At 37.5% G+C, this 26,392-nt stretch overlaps 1 protein-coding gene across 1 annotated transcript in view; it reads left to right on the top strand.

Moving 5' to 3' along the window:
* Nucleotides 1-26,392, top strand: part of GALNT1 (polypeptide N-acetylgalactosaminyltransferase 1) — a 78,563-nt gene that overhangs the window by 27,834 nt on the left and 24,337 nt on the right. Inside the window, 4 exon segments of the mRNA XM_017874011.1 lie at nt 1,800-1,974; nt 16,233-16,399; nt 22,005-22,212; nt 26,222-26,392. Coding sequence (XP_017729500.1) covers nt 1,800-1,974; nt 16,233-16,399; nt 22,005-22,212; nt 26,222-26,392 — 721 coding nt within the window.

Genomic DNA, 26,392 nt, shown 5'->3' with positions numbered 1-26,392 from the left:
TTAAAAATTGAGCAGCTTGAAAACGTTTCTATTTTCATTTTTCTGTAAAGCATTATTTTATACTAAAATAGGGCATGGGCAACAGAAGGATATTTATAATCAGGGCCACTAGATGTCTCCCACCTACTCTTTATGTTTTCTGTGCCATCCACGAAAGATCTTTGTCACCTTCAGACCTCTGCTGGTTCCTTTTGACCCCTGATATACCAGTCCCAAAATCTGTTGGTTGTTCTTTACTTTCAGAGGAGACTGGCAAGCAGAAATGACTATACGAGTTTTACAATTTATGATTTTTAAAGCTTTAAAGGCTTATTTTATATGGAGCATTACATTTCTGTACTTGTATTATAGTTTTTACTACACTTGTTGATGATTTTTGTCATTGAGAATTTTTTAAAATTCTACCAACCATTATATTTAAGGAGCTTACTTACTGGGCAAATATTAGGCAGGACTTGTTTTAAAAACTTGTTTTACTTGAGTTTCCTAAAATTTTAAAATGATTTGTTCCTCATAAAAACACAGTTTATCCTGAGAACAGGGGAACACTAATGCACACTTTTTTCATCATCATTCTCTGAAATCTGTTTTTAAATTCTGGACGTGGTTGAGGACACAATGAATAGTTTCACATCCTGCAGCTCTGGTATTGGTTGGTGGCTTTGTACCACTGGCCGAAACAATCACCCTAAAGTCAACTTTACCAGCTAGTCCTGTTCTTGCACAGATGAAGCCTGACTGAAGAGAGATGGCTTTTCTGCACCTTGATGCCACTATTTTTGTTTAGAAATGTTTTGAGGATGCCTAAAAAACATTCTACAAGAGAATAAAACTTTAGATTTTAAAATAAGTAATGCATAAAATGTATTTTCATCCCATTTTTGGCCCCACCCCATTCTTTAGCCATCCCTTTTAGATGAGAAGTCTAACATAGCACCTTCCAAATTTAATGTATCCCAGAACCTGTTTTTCTTGGATATTTATTAACATCTCAAAAGCATATAATCAGGAACAAAGCTTGGGAAGTGCTCATCAGGCACATTGCTCTTTTTATGTCTATATCAAGAGATAACATTACTTTTGATGAGAATACTTGTTCTAATGGGAGGGGTACATGAGACAGGTTTGACAATCATTATAATGAGAGATAGTAATTGGTTAGAGACATAAGAACCCTGGATGAAATAACGTGATAGTCAAAAGTAGTAAATAACCACTGTAGAGAGATTCAGAAAAGCTACAGGCAAGAGAAGCCATTTTAGTTGGGCATGGGAAGGCAAATAGGAATTTGGTGTTGCAGCGATGGAAGCGGGAAGGGGATGTGAGCAAAGGCATGGAAGCAGGAGAATGTGAGGCACATTGGAAGGAAGGCAGTGGGTGGCTGTTTGACCAGAAGATGAAGTACTGTGGGGGTGGGAGAAGAAGGCCTAGCAGGTGATAGGTTTGGAAAATTAGGTTCAATTCCACATTACAGAGGTTGGACTCTAGGAGGCCATAGGAATAACAATGAAGGCTGCACTTTAGGGAGGTCATTGTGGGAGTAGTTTTTGAGATGGGAGCCAACACCATGCAGTGACTCAGGTGAGTGAGGCAAGGTGAGGAAGTCTTGAATCAGGACACTGGTGTGGAGGTAGAAGACAAGACAGCCCCTTGGAAGGGTTGACACCCTGGGAGAGGGTGGGCCCAGAAAGGGGTCTGGTTGTTGAGGGCACAGTTCAAACACAAATGTTATTAAATAGAATCATGAATCAATCAATTGCTATGAAATTAATGTTTATTAAGTTTCCTCCTATTCTTAGTTCTAGAGCCAGTACAAAAGCCTCATGAAGGTCCTGGAGAAATGGGGAAACCAGTCGTCATTCCTAAAGAGGATCAAGAAAAGATGAAAGAGATGTTTAAAATCAATCAGTTCAATTTAATGGCAAGTGAGATGATTGCACTCAACAGATCTTTACCAGATGTTAGGTTAGAAGGGTAAGTACCTATTGTGGTCCTGATAGTATGTGAATGAAAAGTATGTTCTGAATTTTCAGTAAATTGCACTTGAGTGCTGATTGTTCTTAAGGCAAATGTCATATCACTATGTTACTACTTACTCCACTTAGAAAATAATTAAATGCTGATAGAAATAATATCTCAAGCTTCTACTGATTATTAGCACTATGTATTTCAGGCATTGGAAGATAATTATTTATCTTAATGGATTAGTAGGGGATTTTAAACTTTTATTATTACCAAAATACATACTCAACTTTTACAAAAGATTTAAGTTGTATGTAACTTGAAACAGTGAAATACACAGTCATAAGTGTACAGTTTGCTGAATTTTTGCTATGTATGCACCTATGTAACCATCAGCCAAATCAAGACATAGAATAATGATCCCATCACCCTTGAAAGTCTCCTTGTGTTTTTTGTAGTTAGTACTTCCATCCCCAGAGGCAGCCATTATATTGACCTCTCTAAACATAGATTAGTTTTGTCTCTTTTTGAACTTTTTATAATGGATCCACACCATTTTTTTGCCTTTAAGATTCATATTGTTGCATACATCAGAAGTTTATTCTTTTCTCCTATAGTATAGTGATTTGTAATATGAATATGCCATCGTTTATTTATACATTGATAGACCTTTGGATTATTTCTACTTTTTGACCACTATAAATAAAACTGTGTGACATTCTTGTTCATGTCTTTTGGAGGACTTAAGTGCCTGTTACTGTTTGCTATATACTAGAGAAAGGAATAGATTATGCATTTATATAGCATTAGCATGTGTTACCAAACATTTTCCCAAAATGTTTATACCAATTTACACTCCTATCAGCAATATGCAAATTAGATGTCTACTTGCGCCATAGGAAGAAGGTAATAATACAAGGTACTAGAGTACAATAGGCCCAGTTAAAAGCAAGCAAACTACAGAGAATAGGTAGAGTAAGTGAACATATACATTCTGTGCTGAGGCCCCCTGCACTCCTTGCTCCCATTGATGCTGGCAGCCAAGCTTGCCTCCTCCAGGGAAGAGACTGAAAGATCTTTCTCATCAGAATTGGATAGCCCTAGAGAGAAGGGTAAGTACCTAGTGTGGTCCTGAGAGTATGTGAATGAAAAGTATGTTCTGAATTTCCAAGAAATTGCATTTTAGTGCTGATTGACTTGGGAAAGTTTCCAACTTAATGGCACAGCCTGATCACCCTTATGGAAACGCATAGTCAGTGAGTCCTACTCATGTGTTTAGGCCTCATATTCAGCCTCTTGGTCTTGCGTTCTTAGTAACAAATAGATAAGCAAGGAATACTAGACATCTCAGGAAGCCCTCAACAAACAGAAAAAAGCAACTTTGAGGGAAGAAAAACTATTAAGGTAGAACACATTCAGAGAAATAACTAATAACCTCAACAAAATAGAGAATATATTACAACCATAAAATAAGAATAGGATACTATTCAAAAGATACACTGAGAGAACCAGAAAGAGCTTTTGAAAATAAAAAAATGAAAATAAAAATGCAACAAAGAGATGGACAACAGTAAAATTATATGAACATTGAAATGACAATCAGGAAATCCAATATTTTAATAATAGGAGTCTCAAAAAGAATTTTAAAAATAGGGAAGAGAAAATTTATCCACAAAATGTTCCATAACTGAATTGCACAAATTTTCAAATTGGAGGAGCCCACCAACTTTTTGTAACAATAGATGAAGATAGACTGCACTCCAAGACATTGTGACTTTCAGAACACTGAGGATTTCAACTCCCAAGGGGAAAAAAAAAAGACCTTTTACAGGTTTCTTAAGAGGCGAAAGCAGGTCACAATCAAAGGGTTATTAATCAGGATGCCTTCAAACTTCTCAGCAACAACTCTAGAAACAAAGGAGCAAAATTCTAAAGGAAAATAATTTCCAATCTAAAATTTTATATTCAGCCAAACTTGCAATAAAGTGCACCGGTTAAATAAGGATATTTTTGGACATGCAAGATCTCAGGACATTGAACTGCCAAGCATCCATTCTCAGGAAGTTACTAGAGATAGGACACTACCATTTAAAACCTTAGTTTTAAATAAACCAAGGACAAGAAAGACATAGAATATAAAAAACAGGAGATTCAGCTTGTGTGAGAAATGGTGAGAATGACCAGAAGATGATGAAGGGAGAGCCTGAGTGAGAGTTGCACAGGCAGAAGCGACCAGCCCAGACGGAGCCAGTGAGAAAATTGCAGAAGAGACTTCAAGAAGATGCCATTGAAGTTACACCTGATATGGCTGAATGTCTAGAGTAGATTTAGACAATTGATGGGAAGTTTGGGATTGAAATACGTAGAAAACCATAGTAAGAAAAAAAATTAAATGGGCATTACCTTCAGGGAAAACTTTAAAAAACTTGTTCAGAGAAAACAAAAGTAATCATAGTTTACTACTACATGGCTTAGCCATGAATAAGTCATGATAAGGTAACTGTTGAATACTGTGCATGTAAAAATTAAACAAAGGAGATGAAGAGTATCTCTTTATCCAGCAAGTTGATTAAGTGGAGATCCGTCAGAAGCTTAATTTGTAAAGATTTTTCACAAACTGTTTGCTTTCCTGAAAATTTAAACATTGTTGAAGAAAACTGTAGACTCTCCACAGTCTACAGTTTAAATGATGCCTGTATTATGAACAACCTTACACTTCGTTCAAGAGCCTCAGCTATTATTGCTTCTGGTAGAATTGTTTTTGTCATTTTAATAACTCCCCTAAGTATATCACCATTCTCAACACATTTTCTTAAACATTTATGTCTTTTTGTCTTTATGTGGTTTTTGAAGATACTTTTATTAATGAATACCTTTTAAGTGCATTGTAAGTCACCAGGTTTTGGACATTGAACAGCTTTATGATATTAGGAACAATGTTGAAATGGTGTGATACAAATGCTTATGCACCAAGTTTCACACTTGATGATCAAGACTCCTTAGACCCGACAAAGTCCACTTTTGTGAAAGCTGCCAGTACATAGTCCTTCTGGCCAACCGCTGGGTCTCTGTGGGACTGGGCTGCCTAGGAGGTAGCGCAGAGTCACTACTACCACTGAGTAGCCTTTTTATATCTTCCCTCCATCTCTGGACTGATACCCTTTTTTAAAAAAAAAGTTTTAGAAGACTTTATTATGGAAAATTTCAAATGTATACAAAAATAGAGATAATAATGTAATGAACCCTCATGTATTCACCACTCAGCCTCAGCAATTCCTAACAGTTTTGTCTTATGAATTCTTATACCCTCTGAGATGTCCCCCAACAATCTTTGCCTCCTGGTATTCACATCTCTTTGTAGTCTCCATGTTGCACTAAGATTGGTCTGTTTGAGCAATAGAACATGGTGCAAGTAAAATGAAGTATCTCCTTCAATATTATGTTATCAAATATGCTGTGGCTTCCACATTGGTCTTTACTCTTGCTGTGATCATATGATCTGGGATAAGCCCCTGACACAGCAGCAGCCCTATGTCGACACCTGTGTGGTTTATGGCTTTTTGTGAACAACCAGGTAAGTAAGATTAGAAGCATATTCTCCATCCCCAAGCAAAGACAAAACATTTCTAAATATTTCAGTATGTAGCTCTGAAAGATAAGGACTCATAGAAAAGAAAATAAAATCATGATACCATTTTCACCCCTAAAATAACATAAACAATGATCCCTTCATATCATAAAATACTCAGTTAATATTCAAACTTCCCTAGTTATGACATACATATTTCTTTTTTTATAGTGTAGGTGTCAGGATCAAAATTGCAGCTGGTGGATATTCTCTTAAGTCTCTTTTATAAAGTCTGTAGGTTCCTTCTCTATCTTTTTTCCTTACAGTTTATTATTTGAAGAATCCAGGTAGAATACCTCACATCTTTTCTCAGCCTGCATTTTGCTGACTGCATCACTGTGGTGTCATTGAACATGTTCTTCAGTTCCCTGTCCTGTGAATTGGTAGTTAGACCTAAAGGCATATTGTACCAATATCCTTAAAGTCAAGTAAATTGTGTGCTTGTGGTATTAAAGGTGTGAGATCTGGCCCATAATATGCATTGTTATTGGACAGGTTCGTTACATGTTTCATTTGTCTATTTTCTCTTTTTGTAGCTCCTGTTAGCTAGGAATTAAGTGCATTGAGGAAGAAAATACGTTATCAAAGTTGATAGTGTGAATGAATGCTGCATATCAAAACTTGTGGAATGAAGCTAATTCCGTGCTTAGGTGATAATATGTACCTTTAAATGCATATGACTTTTTGAAAAGAAGATGGAAAATTACTGAACTAACCATCTTAAGAAATTAGAAAAGGAACAAATTAAAGAGAATAAGTAGAAGGAAGAGTGGAAACTTAAAGCCTGGAAACTTAGGAAATAAAAACGTACAGTAGAGGAACAGCAAAGTCAAAAGTTCATGGGAAAAAAATGTTAAAATGGACTAATCAAGAAAATAAGGAGAGTCACAAATCCATATAAGGAGTGAAAGGTGGTGTCATTACAGATCCAGACCTTAGAAGATAATATATCACAAAGATGAGAAATTATAAAGTAGAATACAAACATCAAGTATAGAGGCTCAACAAAGCTGAGAGTTCTTTGGAAAAAAATCAATAAAATAATAAAATCAAAAAATGCCTTCCTAAATAGCAAATAATGGTATGAAAAAGACAGCATCCCTGCACATCTTGCAGACATTTGAAAGATTATACGTAGATTTTATGAGGTTTTTTAAATAGTCAAACTCATAGAGGCAGGGTGTAGAATGGTAGTTGCCAGGGTCCCGTGGCAGGGGAGAAAGGAGGAGATGCTGATTAGTGTTTCAGTTATGCAAGATGAATAAGGACTAGATATCTGCTATACAGTATTGTGCCTGTAGATAACAATACTGCATTGTACCCTTAAAAACCTAGATCTCGTGGTAAGTGTTCTTACCACAATGACATAAAGATAAGATTATAAGTGAATATTATAAATAACATCCCAATTTTTAAAAATTTAGATGAAATTACTAGTTCCTAGAAAAATATAACTTAGTAAAACTGACATCAGAGAAAAGTAGAAAATATAAGTGTTATAGCTATTAAGTATTAAGTTATAGCTATTAAGTGTTATAATAATAATATAAGCTATTAAATTAATTATTTAAAATCATTACACATGGCTGGGCATGGTGGCTCACACCTGTAATCCCAGCACTTTGGGAGGCTGAGGCAGGCAGATCATGAGGTCAGGAGATCAAGACTATCCTGGTTAACATGGTGAAACCCAGTCTCTACTAAAACTACAAATAATTAGCCGGGCGTGGTGGCACATGCCTGTAGTCCCACTTACTCCGGGAGGCGGAGCTTGTAGTGAGCCCAGGTCACGCCACTGCACTCCAGCCTGCGCGACAGAGCAAGACTCCATCTCAAAGGAAAAAAAAAATCGTTACACACAGACACTCACAAAGTCAGACATAAACACAGACGTCCAGGCATAGATGGCTTTGCCAATGAAAACGAAGCAACATATCAAACTTATTTCATGAAATCAGCATGATCTTGATATGAAAATCCAACAAGGTTATTACAACAAAGAAATATTACAGACCAGTAATCTTGATATAGATGCAGATTTACAAGTGAAATCCAGCAATATAAATAATACATTAAAAATCAATTGATTTATTCCAGGCATGTGAAGTTGGTTTAGGATTTGAAAATCATTTAGATTCACCACATTTGTAGGAAAACAGGTGGTAAGTTATGTGATCATTTCGTTAGCTACAGGAAAAACATTTGATAAAATTTGTCACTGTCACGATAAAACCCCTTAGCAAACTAGGAATAGAAGGGAACTTCTTTAATCTGACAAAATGTTTCTGGAAAAACAAAACCCTCCCAGCAAATATCTATATTTAATGATAATTTTGAAAGCTTTCCCTTTGAGATCTGGAACATGACACAGATGCCTGTTAACACCACTTCTGTTCAGTGTCATACTGGAGGTCTTAACCAGTGTAAGGAGGCGAGCAAAATAAGTAACTGTTACCAGGATTGGAAGAGAGGAATTAAAATTTATTAAAATTTATTAATTTAAGAAGTTCATTAAAATTTTATTATTTGCAGTTGACATGATTGTGTATAACAAAAATCCAAAAGAATTAGAGGATTAGAATCAAAAAGTGTTTAGAGACTGGGCATGGTGATTCACACCTGTAACCCTAGCACTTTGGGCACCTGAAGCAGGAAGATTGCTTGAGTCTAGGAATTCAAGACCAGCCTGAGCAACATGATGAGACCCCATCTCTACAAAAAAATTAAATAAATAGCTGGACACAGTAGTTCATACCTGTAGTACCAGCTACTCAGGAGGCTGAGGCAGAAGGATATCTTGAGCTCGGGAGTTCGAGGTTGCAGTGAACCATGATTATGCCACACTGCATTCCAGCCTCGGTGACAGTGTAAGACTGTGTCTCAAAAAAAAAAAAAAAAAAAAAAGAGTATTCAGCAAGGTTGAAGGTTTTAAGGTTAATATTAAAAGAAAAATAAATTGCATTTCTATATGTTGTTTTCTTACAAAAGCTAGGAAATAAAACAATTTTAAATAATACTTATAATGCAATCTGAAAATATCAAATATGCAAGAAAGGCTCTTCAGAGTAAATTCTAAAGCAAAGAAAAATTAAATACCTAAATAAATGGAGAACTATCCCACATTCATGGGGTCAGACTCCTTAATATTATAAAGATGTTGGTTCTTTCCACATCTTTTAATGCAGTTCCAATCATAACCACGTTTGCATGTGTAATTTGACAAGTTGATTCTCAAATGTGACTGGAAATGCAAAGACCTGGTAGAGCTAGACATTCTTATAGAACTATTAAGATTTCTTAGAAAACTATAGTAATTAAGATAATGTGGTATTGTTGCAAGGATAGACAAGCAGATGAGTGGAACACAATAGCGAGTTCATGACCAGTCCCATACATACTTGAACACTTGGTTTAGGACAAAGGTGGCACTATGTGGCAGTAGGAGAAGGATGATCTTCTAAAAAATGAACAAATGAATGATGCTGGGCCAACTTGATATAATTCAAGACAAAACTGAAACTGCATCTTTACCTCACACCATACAGAAAAATCAATTTTATATGTATTACCTGAAATAAATGTGAAGGCAAACCAGCAAAGCCCTAAAAGTTCACATAGGAGAAAATATATTTGTGATCTTGGTGTAGGAAAGGACTTTGCTTTAGGTGTATTTCTACTAGATGGCTGGACTTTTTTCTTTTAAATGACAGCCTACCATTTATTTATTTAATATTTTGCTTCTCTCGTGCTCATGTTCATAGGCAGCCTACCATTGAATGGACTCTCACTATGTATATACACGCGTATATATTTTTGAGAAACAGGGTCTTGCTCTGTTGCCCAGGCTGGAGTGCGGTGGCGCAGTCACAGCTGGCTGCAGCCTCAACCTCCTGGGCTCAAACAATCATCCCACCTCAGCCTCTCGAGTAACAAGGACTACAGGTACATACCACTACATTTGGCTAATTTTTTAAATGTTTTGTAGAGATGGGGGTCTCACCATGTTGCCCAGGCTGGAACTTTGTGTTTTAAATTTAATCTTTGGTTTTTAATAGATGACTTTTATGTATATTATGACTTGATCTACATGTATTATGACTTGATATATTTGAACTTCTTTTAGGTTGAACCATATGAAACTGATATTCAACCACTTTTGACCCATGAAAATGACAGTTTCATAAACTTTGACCTAATAAATCTTGCTTTCTGTTTAGTATCTTTTTCATTTTTTTCCTCTTTTCCTGCTTTTCTAATTGATACAGTTTCAACTGGTAAAGTTTTAGTATTCATGTTTTTCTGTCTCTTGGTTTGGAAGCTGTATACTTTTCCTTTCTTAGTAAGACCTACATATGTTGTAATTGTGAAGGTGTAGATTTATCTTTATGTGTCTACATGTTCAGTGCACATAGTATACTTTTGATGTGAGCACTGATATTATTCTTCAATTGTGGGACATTCCTAGCTGTAATCTCAAATACTGCTGCTTCATTATTTCCTCCTGTCTGTTCTTTTGGAGCTACTTATATGCATATACTAGAGCTCCTCAATCTATACTCTTATTTTTTCTCTGTTGCTTTTCAAATTGTCTCTAGGCAAATTTCTCATTAATATCTTGATAATGGCAAAGTCCAAGTCTGGCTCTGCCATTTACTGGCTATGTGGTTTAGGACAAGTTGCCTGACTTCTCTATACCTCAGGTCCTTAACTCTAAGATAAGGAGAATTGCAAGGGTGGTTGTGAGGATTTGTAAAGTGCTTTGCACACTTCCCGCAATCTAGGATACAGAGAAGGCCTCTGTTCAACAGGTCTCTGTTCAGCGAGTGAGCTCCACGTCCCTATTTGATTCTCAGGAGAAGCTGACTCCAAAGGGACTTTTCCATCTCCACTTTTTTTTCTTTATTTTACTAGTCATTTCCTGACTTCCAAAGCAGATTCACAATGAAATGCCAAGTGGTAAGTATTAGATAGTATTTTCTTAAGCCTCAGCTGTGCCGGACAGAGGTAGTCAGCTGCTTTCCATTCCTGCTCCCCTACGTGGAAGGAATGATGCTGTGGGATGGCCCCTGGAGTGCAGCTTTTTCACCACCTTTTGGAATCCAGAGAAACCTTGCTTATGTTCTAAGACATGGGCTTAACTGGTGTGTAGCTGGCTGTGTCCAGATCATCCTGTCTGCCAATAACTTCTACTGCCTTGTACAGTCTCTAAGGGCACGTTTCCTGAAGGAAACTGGAGGGAAGAATGACATTATTACACTGTTCAGGAGAGTTAAATAGAACCAACAGTCCCTGAATAACTTTTCTCATGTGTGATCTTAGGGAAGGAAGTGTAAGACAGATTCCAAATCATCTAGTAAGCCAATTCCATCCTATATAGTTAGTCTTAGATATTTAAAAAGTAATTTTAATAGCATTTATTGAATGCTTTATTATATACCAGTATTATACACATTGTCATATTCAAACAGATGGGCAAAGTAGTAGTAATGTGCTCAGTTTACAAATGGGGAAACTTGGACTTAGGGAAATTAAATGATTTGTCCAAAGTACAGTTAGTAAGTGACGCAAGTGAAATTTGAACCCTAGGTCTCAGGGTCAAAATATGTGCTCTGAATCACTGTGCTTTGCCCTTACTTTTATGGTTAGATCTTAGTTGATCTTCTCTGAATGAGAGTATACAGAGGAGTAATTTTGTAACATTGCCAAACACTGCCTGGCAGGTAGCCAGACATTTTATGAAATATTGAGTTGTCATTGATAAATGCTAGTGACAGATGAAATTTAATGGGGGAAAAAGAATACATTGAAAATCATAGCTTGAAGGACATGGAGGAGAGCATTGGATTATACATGCATAGTCACCTTGGTGTGGAAATTTCTTGAAAATTCTTTTCTTCGCTCTTCTTTCAAACTGTAGTTCTTGACATATATATGGATGATTGATGAGCAGTACAAGTTTTATCGTAAGTTGTGGATTCAGCTTGTAGTTCTGTTACTAGCTGCTATCATGAACAATCTACTTTATTACTTTAAGCCTCAGTTTCCTCATCTGTAAAATTTGGAGAGTAATAAGTCTGTCTTAGGGTTTTTACAAGCATACATGGGATAATATATTTAATCCTCTTAATGCAGTTTCAAGAACTTAATAAAAAGTCAGCAGGACCTTTTCAGGCCAGTGCCCTGAGATAAGATAAATAGAGTAGGACTTTTTTAGAAATGGGGTCTCACTTTGTTGCCCAGGCTGGTCTCAAACTCCTGGGCTCAAGTGATCCTCCTGCCACAGCCTTGCAAAGTGCTGGGATTGTAGACGTGAGCCACTGCATCCAGCCAGAGTAGGACTATAACAATTGAAAAATATTAGTAATAGTAAATACCAAGTGACTTCTGTAGCTCTGTATTTCTGAATTGTTAGGTACACTTATGTGTTATTTAATGACTGGAGTATGTTCTGAGAAATAGGTCATTAGACAATTTTGTCATCGTGTAAACATTATAGAGTGTACTTACACAAACCTACATGCTACAGCCTACTACACACCTAGGCTATACAGTATAGCCTATTACTCCCAGTCTGTAAACCTGCATAGTATATTTCTGTACTGAATGCTGTAGGCAATTGTGTAGTACAATAGTGTTTGTGTATGTAAACGTAGAAAAGATACAGTATAAATACGGTATAAAAGATGAAAAATGGTACACGTGTATAGGGCACTTACCATGAATGGAGCTTGCAGAAGTGGAACTTGCTCTGGGTGAGTGAGTGCTGAGTGGATGTGAAGGCCTAAGACTTTACTGTATACACTGCTGTAGACTTTATCAACACTGTACACTTAGGCTCTACTAAATGTACTTTGCATATTAAGTAATTATGCTAGTATGTTGATGGTGGCCACAATGACACTAGGCCATAGGTATTTTTCAGCTCCATTATAATGATATGGGACTACCATCATATATGTGGTCTGTTGTTGTGGGGGTGCTGTTGAAGTTCAGCGGGGTGAATGCCCTGGTTATCCACCACATTCCACTGGCAGCCGCACAGTTTGAGGGAGAGGAAAACCAATGGAAGCACACTGGAACCGGGGAGGGAAGTATCTTCCTCCTGCATTGTCCCTCCAGCACCTTTTACCTACAGAGCTTAAGTATGCATCATGCGGACTGCAAAGGAGAAATGCTTATAGGGGCCAGTTCCATTATTACAGTTCAGGTAATAAAAGGTGTATTTCGAACTAAGAGGCAATACATTGATAATGGGTACACTACATGGCAATGATGAGTCATCTCCAAGAGCTAATGTATTATGTGTTTGTGGATGCCTGCGCTTTAAAAATGGTTTTAATTTATAAGATGGTAAACATTAATAGCCATAATCCACATAAACAAAAGCCCTTTGGGGTCCTCAGTTTCTAAGTGTGTAAAGGGATTATAAGTCAAAAAGTTTGAGAACTGTTGCTTTATATTACTCCCTTTAAGTAATGTTCAAAAAGGCAAAACTCATCAGTAGTACTAGAAGTCCTGTAGAGTGGTTACCTTGGACAGGGGCACAGAGGAATCCTCTGGGGTATTGGTAATCGTCTGTTTCTTCATCTGGGTGCTGACTGCTTGATGCTTTCACTGTGGAAATTCATTCAGCTGTACACTTATGATTTGTCAACTTTTTGCATGTATATATTTCAATAGAAAGTTTGACTCTTCCATTTCTTCCTAACCTATACCTTGCTGTTAAACCTGTATGTAACTTTTAGAAATTAGCATAAACTGGCCAGGCGCGGTGGCTCACGCCTGTAATCCCAACACTTTGGGAGGCTGAGGCGGGTGGATCACGAGGTCAGGAGATCGAGACCATCCTGGCTAACACGGTGAAACCCTGTCTCTACCAAAAATGCAAAAAATTAGCCGGGCATGGTGGCAGGCGCCTATAGTCCCAGCTACTCAGGAGGCTGAGGCAGGAGAATGGCGTGAACCCGGGAGGTGGAGCTTGCAGTGAGCCGAGATCACGCCACTGCACTCCAGCCTGGGTGACAGAGCGAGACTCCCTCTCAAAAAAAAAAAAAAAAAAAATTAGCATAAACTTACAGTGGCTAGTTTTCATAACTGAGGATAAAAGTCTCACTTGGGCCAGTGTGGAAGAAAGCTGCTTCCTGAACATGGCCTGTGGCCTTTCTGCTCATCCTCAGCTCTGTGTTCTATGAACCGGTCCCCCTACCCACTTCAAACCCTGAAACACAAAAGGACAGGTGGTTTCTTGATTGGAAAAGCTTAGCTAGAATGCTAAAAGGCTCTTTGGTTCTTCTCAGGTACCTTGTGGCTCTTCCAGGTTAGGGATGTGTGTTTGTGTGCTTTTGTACCTGTTCTGAAGTTAATTGTGGTTGTTTAATATTTTCTCTATGTTTTCTCGTTTGCTTTGAGAGAATATTAACTTTTATGAACTTGTTATGGCCTCTGATTAACCATTTGATTTAAAAAAATTATTTCATTTTTATCATCTGTCTTTCTGGATTGTAATATTGCTTCTCCCTCTGATTCTTCCGTCCAGTTTCTTTCTAGTGTTCTTATACTCTTATAATCTTACTTCCTTTCCATACAGTTTTAGAATTTTATTCTTTAACATATTATACAAATAGTAAATTTGGGTTATCACTTCTCTTCTGCAGAACCTGCTGTCTCCACATTTTTCTGTCTTCCTTTCTGTTTCCTAGCCATAGACATGGCTAACAGTACCATTTGTACACTGTACCTCTTTCATGCATCACTTGATTTTATTATTTTATTTTATTTTGGTAAGGTAGCAGCTTATGTGGCCACTTTGGCTGTTTCCTGCTTCCCAATTCTACGATAATAATAAGTAGGATTCACTTGGGAAAAGAGATTGTATGTGGCGTAATAAGATTCAGCTAAATAATATAAGAAACTCTTTTTCTGACCCCCTTTTACCCATACATAGGCCATTCCTGACTTCAGAGTCTTATTCCAGGAGTCTGTGCATCAGGAATTCAAGATATAGCTTGCTCAGCTATGATGTACCTGAAACTAGTACTAGTTATAATACATAAATATTGTAGCCACCATTTATAACAGAGTTTTGATGGGAAACTATTTTCAGAAGTATTATTAGGACTGCTAAGGACACATCTTTTCCCCTCTAGCCTAGTCTTTTGGGCCCCACCTCTTTAGTCTAGACTTGGAAGGAGGGAGCTGCAGACAGGGTGGCAGGCTGTGTGGGCTTTCTTGTGGTTGTTAGAGTGAACATAGGAAGTGGGCAGTGAACTGGAAATGAGGCTGTGGGTAGAGAGGAGGTTACTGGTAGTAGGAGATGGAGACCATCCTGTGAAAGGGGTCTTGGGAGTGGTGAAGAGGGAGAGAGGGGCTGCAGTGGAATATATCGAAGGACAGGAACAGCTACTTGTTGCTCCTTGTCTCCTGGGAGAGAGAAAGGACAAGGGCTGATGGGGCCCCTATGGTGACTTCTTTCAACCCTCTTACTTTGTCATCTTTTACTCCTCCTTTTCCTTTTCTTCCAACTGCCAACCGGCAGCCCTAGGGTAGAGTGTTCAATAAGAAGAGTTAATTCAGCAGCTTCAGAAGAGGAGTCTTGTTTGTGTTTTCTTCATTTCCTCCCCATCCTTCCCTTTTTCCACTCCCACTGACAGGCGATTACAGTTGAGACTGGGGAGTGGAAAGTTTGAGGAGCTTGAGAGAGAGCAGGGAATAAAGGAGGAAAGAGGAGGGTGGAGCAACTGTTAGAATTGGGGATACCTGGGAGAGAATTATTTATGCACTGTTTAGAGCGGGCTTATGTTCTAAAGCACATCTCTTGATCTCAGGTTACCTACGCTGTTACTTTCTCTAATAGGCTGTTATCTAGTAATTTCATCTAGCTAACAAGGTTGAAAAAAGAGACCATGTTGCCTAACAAAGTGCTAGAAACATACAATTATTGTGTGGATTTTGTGTGCGTATCTTTTGAGTGTGTTTGGTATTTCTGATGATTGCATGCTCAGGCATAAATAGTCTTTACTGAACAAGATACATGTTGATATTTAATTGTGGAGGTGGCAGCATCAAGAATTGGAGCAGCAGGGCATGGGCTGTGGAGTCTTCAGTCAGATTCTGCTGCCTCCTCGCTATCCCTGCCCTGTTTCTCATCTGTGAAATGTGGCTGCACACATCTGTCTTACAGAATGACTAGGAAGATTAAGAGCCTGGTACATGATAGGTACTCACTAAATATTTATCTTCTTTTGTGGAAGACATATTTTTGTTTAGATTATTAAACTATGTAAACTCCAGTGGTTCTGATTTTTTTGTCTAATAGGGTCCTTGAAGTACAGTCAGTTTTGGGTAGATAGCTTTATTTCATTCTCTATTAAAGTGAATCACCTGAAAACATTCATCAGGAGGAAGTACCTAATTTTAAGAATATAAATGACATCTTTGAAATAATTTTAATCTAAATATATCATTTTAAATAGGTGCTATTTATTAAACATGTAACATTAACCAAGACTTAAATAAAAAGGTACCAAGGATCCCACCCCTAGAGCAAACTGCTTTTATTGTTCTATCACCCCTTCTAGTCCAGATTCCTTTATTATGCAATCTTAACAGTCACTTTTTATAAAGGCATTTGCTTTGTCTCTAGGTGTAAAACAAAGGTGTATCCAGATAATCTTCCTACAACAAGTGTGGTGATTGTTTTCCACAATGAGGCTTGGAGCACACTTCTGCGAACTGTCCATAGTGTCATTAATCGCTCACCAAGACACATGATAGAAGAAATTGTTCTAGTAGATGATGCCAGTGAAAGAGGTAAATTTTAAATTTTAATGCCAATAATTTGCTACACCTTTTGTCACTAACGGTTAAAGCTAGTTGCTATAATTTTTAACCTAATAATTTTATACAAAATTCTAATTTATCCCAAAAATACGGCATTTGGATTCATTCACATACGTAAAAAAGTACACTCTTGTGAGACTTAAAATATTTAATTAACATTTGATGTGTATTGCATCTTAATCTTGTTTCAAAAGGAAATAATGCTATATAACATAAACTATTATGCAGGACAGTGAAAAAACTCTCATCATTTTGTTAGGATTTTCTCTGTGGGAAGCTGCAGGACTGAGTCAGTAGAGAGAGACTGGATTCTGCTTACATCCATGAATGGAGAAATGTAGTTCTATGTTTAGTAGGAAATCTCTCTGACAGCAAGATGGAGCCTTAGCTGGGTGAACCTTTGTTCTCCAGATTTTTCTTAGATTTCCCTATTTTCTCCATTTCTGAGTTTCAGGAATGATCTATAGCTAGGTACATAAAAGGGTTAGGAAGGATGAAAAGGTAGGATGTAATATGACTCTCATAATAAATCTCTACCGACTGTTGCCTACATGTCCTTCTAGGAATCTCAGAATTTTTCACAAGCCTAAAATATCCCAAACTATTGCATGAAATACTCTTTGGGAAAGGACATATTAATGAAAGGTGCCTGGGTCAATATTATATATTCTGAATCCTTACTAGAGATTTCACACTACAGAGTACCATATAGAAAAGGCTCCACTTAGTCCATCAGTAAAGAAACTAGCTTAACTTAGATACCCAGCATTTCCTAATTTTCTTATTCATATCTCATCTCTTTAGGAATCATTGGTGTCATGTGTTCCACCAATGTTCCTGTGTTCACATGAGAAAAATTTAGAGCTACAGAAAATAATTTCCTACTTCTTTTCTTCATCAGCCTTAAATGATCTACCATTTTAACCTCTTTTGCTAGTATCTTCAACTTTCTTGCCTATTCTCCCATTGCATCTGCTATGATTTAGTTAAGTATCATACTTTCTCCTTCCTGTGCCCACACTGAATACATGCATTTAATAGAAATTAAGTTTATTCATGTCAAATATCAATTATTTGGAGTAATTAGTGCAATAAAAACTATTTAAATCTTGTTACTTTGCCAGATTATACAGATGCAAATGAAGAATAAGATAAATCCTACCTTTTAAATTAGCTTATATCTAACCTTTTTAATCAAATTAAAGAGATAGTTTATAATCACACAAGACATTTAAATAGTATAATACATGACATAATTACATGTCAAAAGGAATAAGAGCTGTTAAGAACACCACACATAAAGAAAGAGTTGTTGACAACAGAAGTATAAACCTCATGTGGATAATCTACTTGCTAGGAGTTAATTCCTCTGTAAGAAAATTAACCTAAGTTAATATAAGGAGGAATATATACAAACATCCTGCAAATGACTTGTGCTTGGTTTACTTATATGTTAATATTTGCTGGATTAAATATATTCTTCCAGAAGAGATACTTAACCTGAGATAAAATTGATTATTTTTTCATTTTCTCCTTTGTTTTTCTCTTGTTCTGTGAATGCCCAAGAAGGCTGTGTAGAATAATAAATTTTTATAGGATATGGCCTAATTTAAAAGGTGCAGAGTCCCACAACAAGTGACAGAGAAACTCACCTATACCAGTTCTGTCTTTCCTTCCCCTCATGCAGACCTCACCTAACACCCCAGTCTGTGTACATCTGTGAGAGGAAACTGTTGTGAGCAGGTGTCTACCTCACTGCTCCACCTGAGGCTTAGTCTCTAGGTGGGGTCCTGGAGTGCCGCTCCAGAGTCCCTGCTGAGGGTTGTGTTTCTCCTTTATCTTCCTGCCTTGGAAGCCTCAAATATCCAGGTTACCATTTCTGATATCTGGGAGACACTAGATCTTTGTTTTTGTGGTTATAATTTGCAGTCTTGCTTTCCAGGTTGAGAATCATCTAATGTGTTTTTCTTTGGCTCCATTGTTTAAGTCGTAATTGTTAGACCCAGAAACCAGAGCAACCTCTTTGCTTTTATGTAACTCTTTAAATCTGCTTTTTTTCCTATTCATGAGACACATCCAAGGCACCATCATTTCTCACCTGGATGTGGAAATAGAATAACAAGTCAAACTAATGCCCCCATATACTCTTACCCCCTCCCATCTAGGTGTTCATCATGGTGCCTCCAGAGTGAGCTTTTTTAAAGCATGCAAATCTGATCATTTCACTTCCATGATTTAAACCCCTCCACTAAGGCTTGTATGACCTGGCCACACCTGGCAACTCCAGTCACATCTTGAACCATTCCCATACTTATTCCCACTGTCCAATTTTCTTCTTTCAGTTTGTTAAAGAGTATCATCTTCCTATCTCAGGGCCTTCACTTGTACTGATTCTGTTCCCTCTCCCTGGAACATTGTTCTGTAGGGAACATTCGTCTCCACCATCTATCTCCCCAGCGTTGTCAACATTGAATCATCCATCCATCAGAGTTCAGCTCAGATGTGATATATTTAGAGAGGCCTTTCTTGACCTCTCCAGACCTTTCATGTCTCTCTGAAAACATCTCATAACACTCTACCCCTCTGCAGCCCTAACCAGGGTTTGAATTATTTATTTGTCTGTTTAATAGGTATCTTCCCCCAATAGACTGTATACTTTGTCAGGTCTGTTGGCTCACCATTATCACCTCACTTCCCACAGTGCCTGTACATAACAACAGAATAGGATTATATATTGAATGGGTGAAAGAATAATGTATGCTGGTACATTTAATCGTCACATTTACTTCTTTTCTGTGCAAACTTCGTAATTGGGTTGTATAGCATAGATAGTGTGCCCATGGCCTCTGAATACTTGATTTCAGGTTAACCTGCTGAGTAACTCTATTAAAGAAGTATGAAGTAGGTGCTGTAATTATTTCTGTTTTATTGATGAGGAAAATAAGGCTTAGCATGGTAGATGAGTATCCAAACCCTGTATAAATCCAGAGCCTGACCTCTTAACTGCTGTGTACCTCACTTCTGATTGCTTCTGGTGCAACTTTACTGTTACAGGATCTGTAATGAAGTCAGAATTTGGACGAATCCCTAGTTTATGTCAGAAGTTATGTAATTTTCATCTCAGAAAGTTATCTTAAGACTTAGAATTTATGTAATGTTTCTAATCTGAGAAGACTATTATTTTTTCATTTTATACAAAAAGCAGAGGTTTATATTTAGTAGAGGTTAGGCGTCAGATTTATTAGACTCTGATTTCCTTATTCTTCCCTACTACTCTTTAGAGTTTTGGCTAATATTTCTCAGGCATTGCTGTGAACAGTGAAATTTTTCCCTGATGTTCACACTCTCTGACAACCTCATACCCTGAGAAATGCATAGGGATCTATTTATAGGCCAATAGTTATAAAGATGTCCTAGTAAGAAGATTCTCCCTTGTTTTTAGATGTAATAGTAGCTTCTAACTATAATCTCTTAATTCATGGCTTCATTTTTGTAAAATGAGACTTGGATAGTTCCTAATCCCCCACCTAGCCCTGAGTCCATAATTCTATATCGACTGAAAAGAAGACACCTGTATCCTGATGTTATTGTGTGAAAGCCACAAAGATGTCAAACAAAGATGCCAAGAAAATTTGTGGAAGAACAAATTTTGTGAGTTACCAGACCACAGAATCATGCATCTTTTTTTAAATTTTGTTCATAAACAAGATAGTATAGCTTTCAAAGACATGTGGGACTTGGGGACTAGATTGCTTTAGTTCTGAAGAAACATTTTAAACTGATATTTTTGGAAAAACTTGTTGGGAGACACATTGTTTATGACACACCCAGTCTTGATTGATCTAAGGTACTAGATTATATCTTATACTCTACTGCATGAAATTCTATCAAATTCTGGATACAAAGTACTTTAAATTTGCGCTTGATCAGGTGCTTCCACAGACCTGAATTGTTCTCTCTATAGAGTTCCCTTCTAGGATTCTCTTGTTGTAGATAAAAAGATGGGCTTTAAAGTCAGGCTGACCTGGGTTTGAATCTTGGATCCATCCCTTACCAAGCTGTATCACCTTAATCAAATTCATGTAATATGCTGAGCCTTAGATTTTCATTTCTAAAGTATGCATAATAACACTTAACCTCATAGGATCGTTGTGAGCATTAAATGAGATAAAATACATAATGAGACTAGCATTACATATGTTAGCATTGTGCTAAACAGACACAAAATGTTAATAGGTACCACAAAATGTTGTTCTTCTCTGGGATTGGCACTACCTTTACCTTTTTACTCAGAATCAAGTTAGATCCTTTTGACCCTAAGACTTGGTTCATAAAATCACAGTGATATCTTTCAGATAACTTTTTAGCTCAAATATTAGAAAATATATTAGCAGAAATGGGAAAGATCAGTGTTTTGGTGCAGTGGGACACACAGGCCTTTCTCTTTTACAGCTTTTATATCCCTGATTGTTTCATTATTGAGTCATTTTGTCTTGTTGAGTCAAATAGGCAAGAATCATTTTACTCCCATTTGTCTTTTCCACCTCACTATGCAGGACGCCTTTTGGATCTCTACTTTCAGTATTTAATTAATAGATGTAAGGATAATCTCTCTAGGGGTCCCAGTAGTTTCATCTCAAATATTTTCTTCCCTAGAGAGATTATCCTCATACTTACTGTATGGTGACTAGTTGGAAAGACATTTGGCCATATTACCACCAATAGCTTCTCTAGCATAAATTCTGTAAACCTACCTGATCTAAAAAATACTTTCTCTTTGCTTTGAGGAAGTTGCACCTTTTCTGCTTTTTAAAGTCAGTTGTGAACTTTGGAGGAAAGGTTTGCCTTATCCTATATGCTTGCCTGTGTCCTGAGGAGCATAACCTCTTATCTGAACTCTCCAGGATATTTATTGATTTCATACACCCACATACTCTCCCTTTCCCCTGTTGCCCCCTTTTTCTCTTCTCTTCTTCAGTTGCCCTTTCCTTTTTAAACTTTTTTTCTTAACACCTAATTGTTGGTTTAAGGATCTCTATTTGGCCTTGCAGTTAACAGTCCAGCATTTCTTTTCCAAGCATTACCTCACTTTCTGCCTCCTGATTTAAAAAAAAAAAAAAAAAAAATGCGTCGTCAAAGACTATGGTAATCAACAAGACAGTTTGTTTCTGCTTTCACAATTTTCTGAACTCTACATATTACATATTCTGTGTCTTCTCTCTGTTGAGGTCTGGATTTAATGCCTTCTTTGTATTGCTGATCCCTAAGCATGATTAGGAAAAGAATTGAGTCTGACAGAGTTACTTAGTGAAACATAGGAGCATTCCTGTCCTTGGTTAAGTCTGAGCCCAAAGGCACTCTCCTAATTCTGCATGTAATAAAATAGAGGCAGCTCTAGTCCATTCTCTCGGGAAATATAAAGGCTTCCTTTAGCAAAATGGGTTTGTGAGTCAGGGAGCCTTGCTGAGAGTGTTCAGTAAGGGTATGTTGAATAAATATTCCAAATCAAAATTACTTTAATCTGAATAGCACCAGGCCACACCTGTTTTCATATTTTGTTTTGTTCATTTTCCAGACTTCTTGAAAAGGCCTTTAGAGAGTTATGTGAAAAAACTAAAAGTACCAGTTCATGTAATTCGAATGGAACAACGTTCTGGATTGATTAGAGCTAGATTAAAAGGAGCTGCTGTGTCTAAAGGCCAAGTGATCACCTTCCTGGATGCCCATTGTGAGTGTACAGTGGGATGGCTGGAGCCTCTCTTGGCCAGGATCAAACATGACAGGTAATTTTCTGGTGTCTGTAAGTTTGTTTTTAGTACATTTGTCCTAAACTATCTGGTGAATTGCCAAATTCTATATTTTTAAATAAATATAAAAGTAATTTCCTCCCAAGTTTGCTTTAAAATATCTGTGTAAAGGACTCTAAAGAAAACATCCAGAAGACCACATTCTGAAGCCTGGCATGAATGTTTGCAGACTGTCGTGCTAATAGGGAGTGATTAGGAAGCATGTCGTTGGAATGTATACTATATGCTCTGTTCACCAAGCTGGAGCAGAACAGATAGACGGTGACCTCAGGGAAGACAGCATAAAACCCTTCACTTGGGCCGGGCGCGGTGGCTCAAGCCTGTAATGCCAGCACTTTGGGAGGCCGAGACGGGCGGATCACAAGGTCAGCAGATCGAGACCATCCTGGCTAATACGCTGAAACCCCGTCTCTACTAAAAAAATACAAAAAACTAGCCGGGCGAGGTGGCGGGCACCTGTAGTCCCAGCTACTTGGGAGGCTGAGGCAGGAGAATGGCGTAAACCCAGGGGCGGAGCTTGCAGTGAGCTGAGATCCGGCCACTGCACTCCAGCCTGGGCGACAGAGCGAGACTCCGTCTCAAAAAAAAAAACAAAAAAACAGAAAAACAAAAAACAAAAAACAAAACCCTTCACTTGTCCTTGCTCTCTAAAGCTAACGCTGGAGCAGGCAGATCCTCTTAACTTGTAGTGCAGCAAGAAGTAGAAGAGAATGGAGAGAAGCACATTGTGTCCCGAAATGCTTAATTTTATATGGAAAGCACCATAATCTTGGATAACACAGGAAGAATAGTGGTGTCATGAACACCTATGGTTATAGTTTTTCATGTTACACATTTTTCAAATAACTCCTTATTTCTGACTTAGTTCTTTTGCATCAGGAGAGAACTTGACTTCAGTCTGCTAGATATATGTTGGTTGAATTTCTGCTTGTCATTGTGATTTGAGGTAGAGACTATCCTTGTTAACATTTAAGTTTAGATTTTAGTGGAGTGAACTTTTGCTAATCAAGTGGAGCACGGTGGGAGCTAAAGCCACAGCATCTATTCTATTTGATAGCAAATGCTGGATCTACATTTTTTTCCGGAAGATGAATAAATAGGAAAACTCAGCATTGGGCCAATCACTGGGAAAGTAGAGCAGCTTTAGAAAAAAAAACATTCCCTGAAGAATCAAAAGAATAGGATATCCCTGTAAATTCTTTTCTTTAAATAATAGATGACTGTTTTAGGGAATATTTGCTTGCCTGAAGATAATACATAACCCATAGAGAGAAAGCAAGGTGAGGTGATGACAGAAGTATGGAAGGGAATCAGCGGAAATAGCAACCACAGTGACTTCCCGTTTGGGCTGTATGGTGGACTCGATATTCTGAATAACTTTTCCAACTGAAAAAGCTGGATAAAAGGCCAAACAAATTTTAAATGCATCATTGAGTTGGCACAAAAGTAAGAAATTTGCAGATCTTGAAAAGAAGTGAGAGCAAATGTGCAGTCCAAACACTAAAGCCAGCTTTCACTGGTAGGGTTTCTGCTGAACTTTGGGGACACTAAGCTTCTGCCTTGAGAGACAAATAAGATGGAAGGATAGGAGACAAAAACCTAGGACCTGCCTCAGGTGAGAAGGTTAATAGCAAACACCTGTATAAAGCTGTATCTTAGTATAAGGCAAGAATGAAAAATAAATCCCACCACATCAGAGAAAACTTGCTGTCTCAACCTTGGTATGCAATGGCAGAGGGGAAACAAATCTTCCCTAAGAATTTGTAAACAATATAGAAAAGGAATGAACAAAACTCTTTTTATGAGGCTGGTATAACTGTGATATGAAAACCAGAAAATACTACAAGGAAAATTACAGGGCAAACCTGTTCATGAATGCTAGTGCAAAAATCTCACAATACCAGCAAACTGAACCAGCAGTACACACACACACACGTGTAAAAAACATATCATGATATCATGCCTGCTTGGTTTAGCATAATATTACAAAACTAATTCATTTAATACATCCCATTAATGTATTTTTAAAACTGTGATTACAAACTTATTAAACACCTCTGATCACTCCCATAGATACTGAAAAAGGGTTCACTGAAATTTAACATGAATTTATTATTAGAAAATACTTAGCAAACTATTACACAGTGGAAGTTGAATTCAAGAAAGGACAGCTTTAAAAAAAAAAAAAAAAGCCTTTGCAAGCAGAAATCATGTTAATGGAGAAATATTGAAAGCATTTTTTAAAAGATGTGGAACAAGATGTTAATGCCCTCAATCACTTCAAGACTTCAGGTATTATTAGAAGTCTTCCGTAGGTTTTGCTGTACTACAATAAATAAAGAACATTTATTTATTGGAAAAAGGAAAAGCATTGTTGTCAATTATATATGTGTTTGTGAAGAAAATGAATCTGGTACATAAAATAATAGAAACAATAAGAATTTAGCAATGTCGCCAAACATGAGATTGCTATAGAAAAGTTCAGGCTGGTGCAGTGGCTCATGCCTGTAATCCCAGCTCTTTGGGAGACCAAGGTGGGCAGATCATTTGAACCCAGGAGTTTGAGACCAGCCTGGCCAACATGGCGAAACCCCATCTCTACTAAAAATACAAAAAATTAGCCATTCATGGTGGCTCCTGCCTATAGTCCCAACTACTTGGGAGGCTGAGGCGGGAGGATCACTTGAACTCAGGAAATCAAGGCTGCAGTGAGCCAGGATTGCACCACTGCCCTCTAGCCTGGGCAACAGGAGTGAGACTCCATCTCCAAAAAAAGAAAAGTTTATTTCACACCAACAAGGAATACTTAGAAAATATAATGTAAAAAGAAAAGATACCATTCGTAATAGCAGTGGAAGTCATAGACTACACCTAGGAATATGTTTACTGAGACTGACTGAAATTCACAAAAAAATCTTGAGAGAGAGGTGGTGTTCATGGATAGGAAAGTCAGTATCATAAGAGTATCAGTTCTACCCAAATTCATATATAAATTCAGTGCATTTCCAATTGAAATCTTCACAGAATTTTGTTTGAGAGACTGTACAGGCTGATTCTAGCATTAATATGGAACTGTAAAAAAAAAAAAATAGTTGGGATGCTTCTGAAGAAGAATCAGATCTAAGGGTGCTTACCCTACTAGGCATCAAGACTTATTTTAAAGCTGTGTTAATTACAGCAGTGGTATGTTGATGCAGGAATTCACAAAGAGACTAGTGAAACAGGGTAGGTTCTAGAAACCGCTCATTTTTGTATATAATCTTCATTTATGGCAGAACAGGCACTCATAGTTATGGCAGAAGGAAAAGGGACCATTACATAAATAGTGGTGGAACAATTGGTTTTCCATAGAAGAAATAAATGAAGTTGGATACTTGCTGTATATCATAGTTAAAATCAGTCCCTTGAGGATTAAAGACTTAAATATAAAAAACAAAAATATGCTTCTTTTTAAGACAATATAGGAGTATGAATGAAAAGGGGAGGGATTATCAACCAGTAAATAATTATGACGCTAGTTTGATGTGAGATAGAGCATGAAAGTTTTCACCATTGCCTGTAACATTATAGAATGTAGTTTTATTTTAAAAACACTTAGGCCCAGGTGCAGTGGTTCATGCTTGTAATCCCAGTACTTTGAGAGGCTGAAGTAGGAGGACCCCTTGAGCCCAGGAGTTCAAGACCAGCCTGGGCAACATAGGAAGACCTCGTCTCTACCCAAAAAAAAAAATTCTTTTAATTAGTTGAGTGTGGTGTTATGTACCTGAGGTCCCAGCTACTCAGGAAGCTGAGGTGGGAAGACCATTTGAGGAGGTCGAGGCTGCAGTGGGCCCTGATTGCACTACTGCATTCCAGCCTGGGTGACAGAGTGATACCCTGTCACAAGGGGGAAAAAAAGTAAAAACACTTACTATACAGTTGTTCTATAGTTGGCATTAAACAGGAATGTTTTGAAAGATTTTTTAACTTGCTTTTATGACATCAGGAGAACAGTGGTGTGTCCTATCATCGATGTGATCAGCGATGATACTTTTGAGTACATGGCAGGCTCTGATATGACCTATGGTGGGTTCAACTGGAAGCTCAATTTTCGCTGGTATCCTGTTCCCCAAAGAGAAATGGACAGAAGGAAAGGTGATCGGACTCTTCCTGTCAG

Source organism: Rhinopithecus bieti, unplaced genomic scaffold (genome assembly GCF_001698545.2).
Source record: "Rhinopithecus bieti isolate Rb0 unplaced genomic scaffold, ASM169854v2 scaffold_5260, whole genome shotgun sequence".
Lineage (NCBI taxonomy): Eukaryota > Metazoa > Chordata > Mammalia > Primates > Cercopithecidae > Rhinopithecus > Rhinopithecus bieti.
Note: the sequence above shows the minus strand (reverse complement) of the source record. Positions and strands in the feature narration are given on the sequence as shown.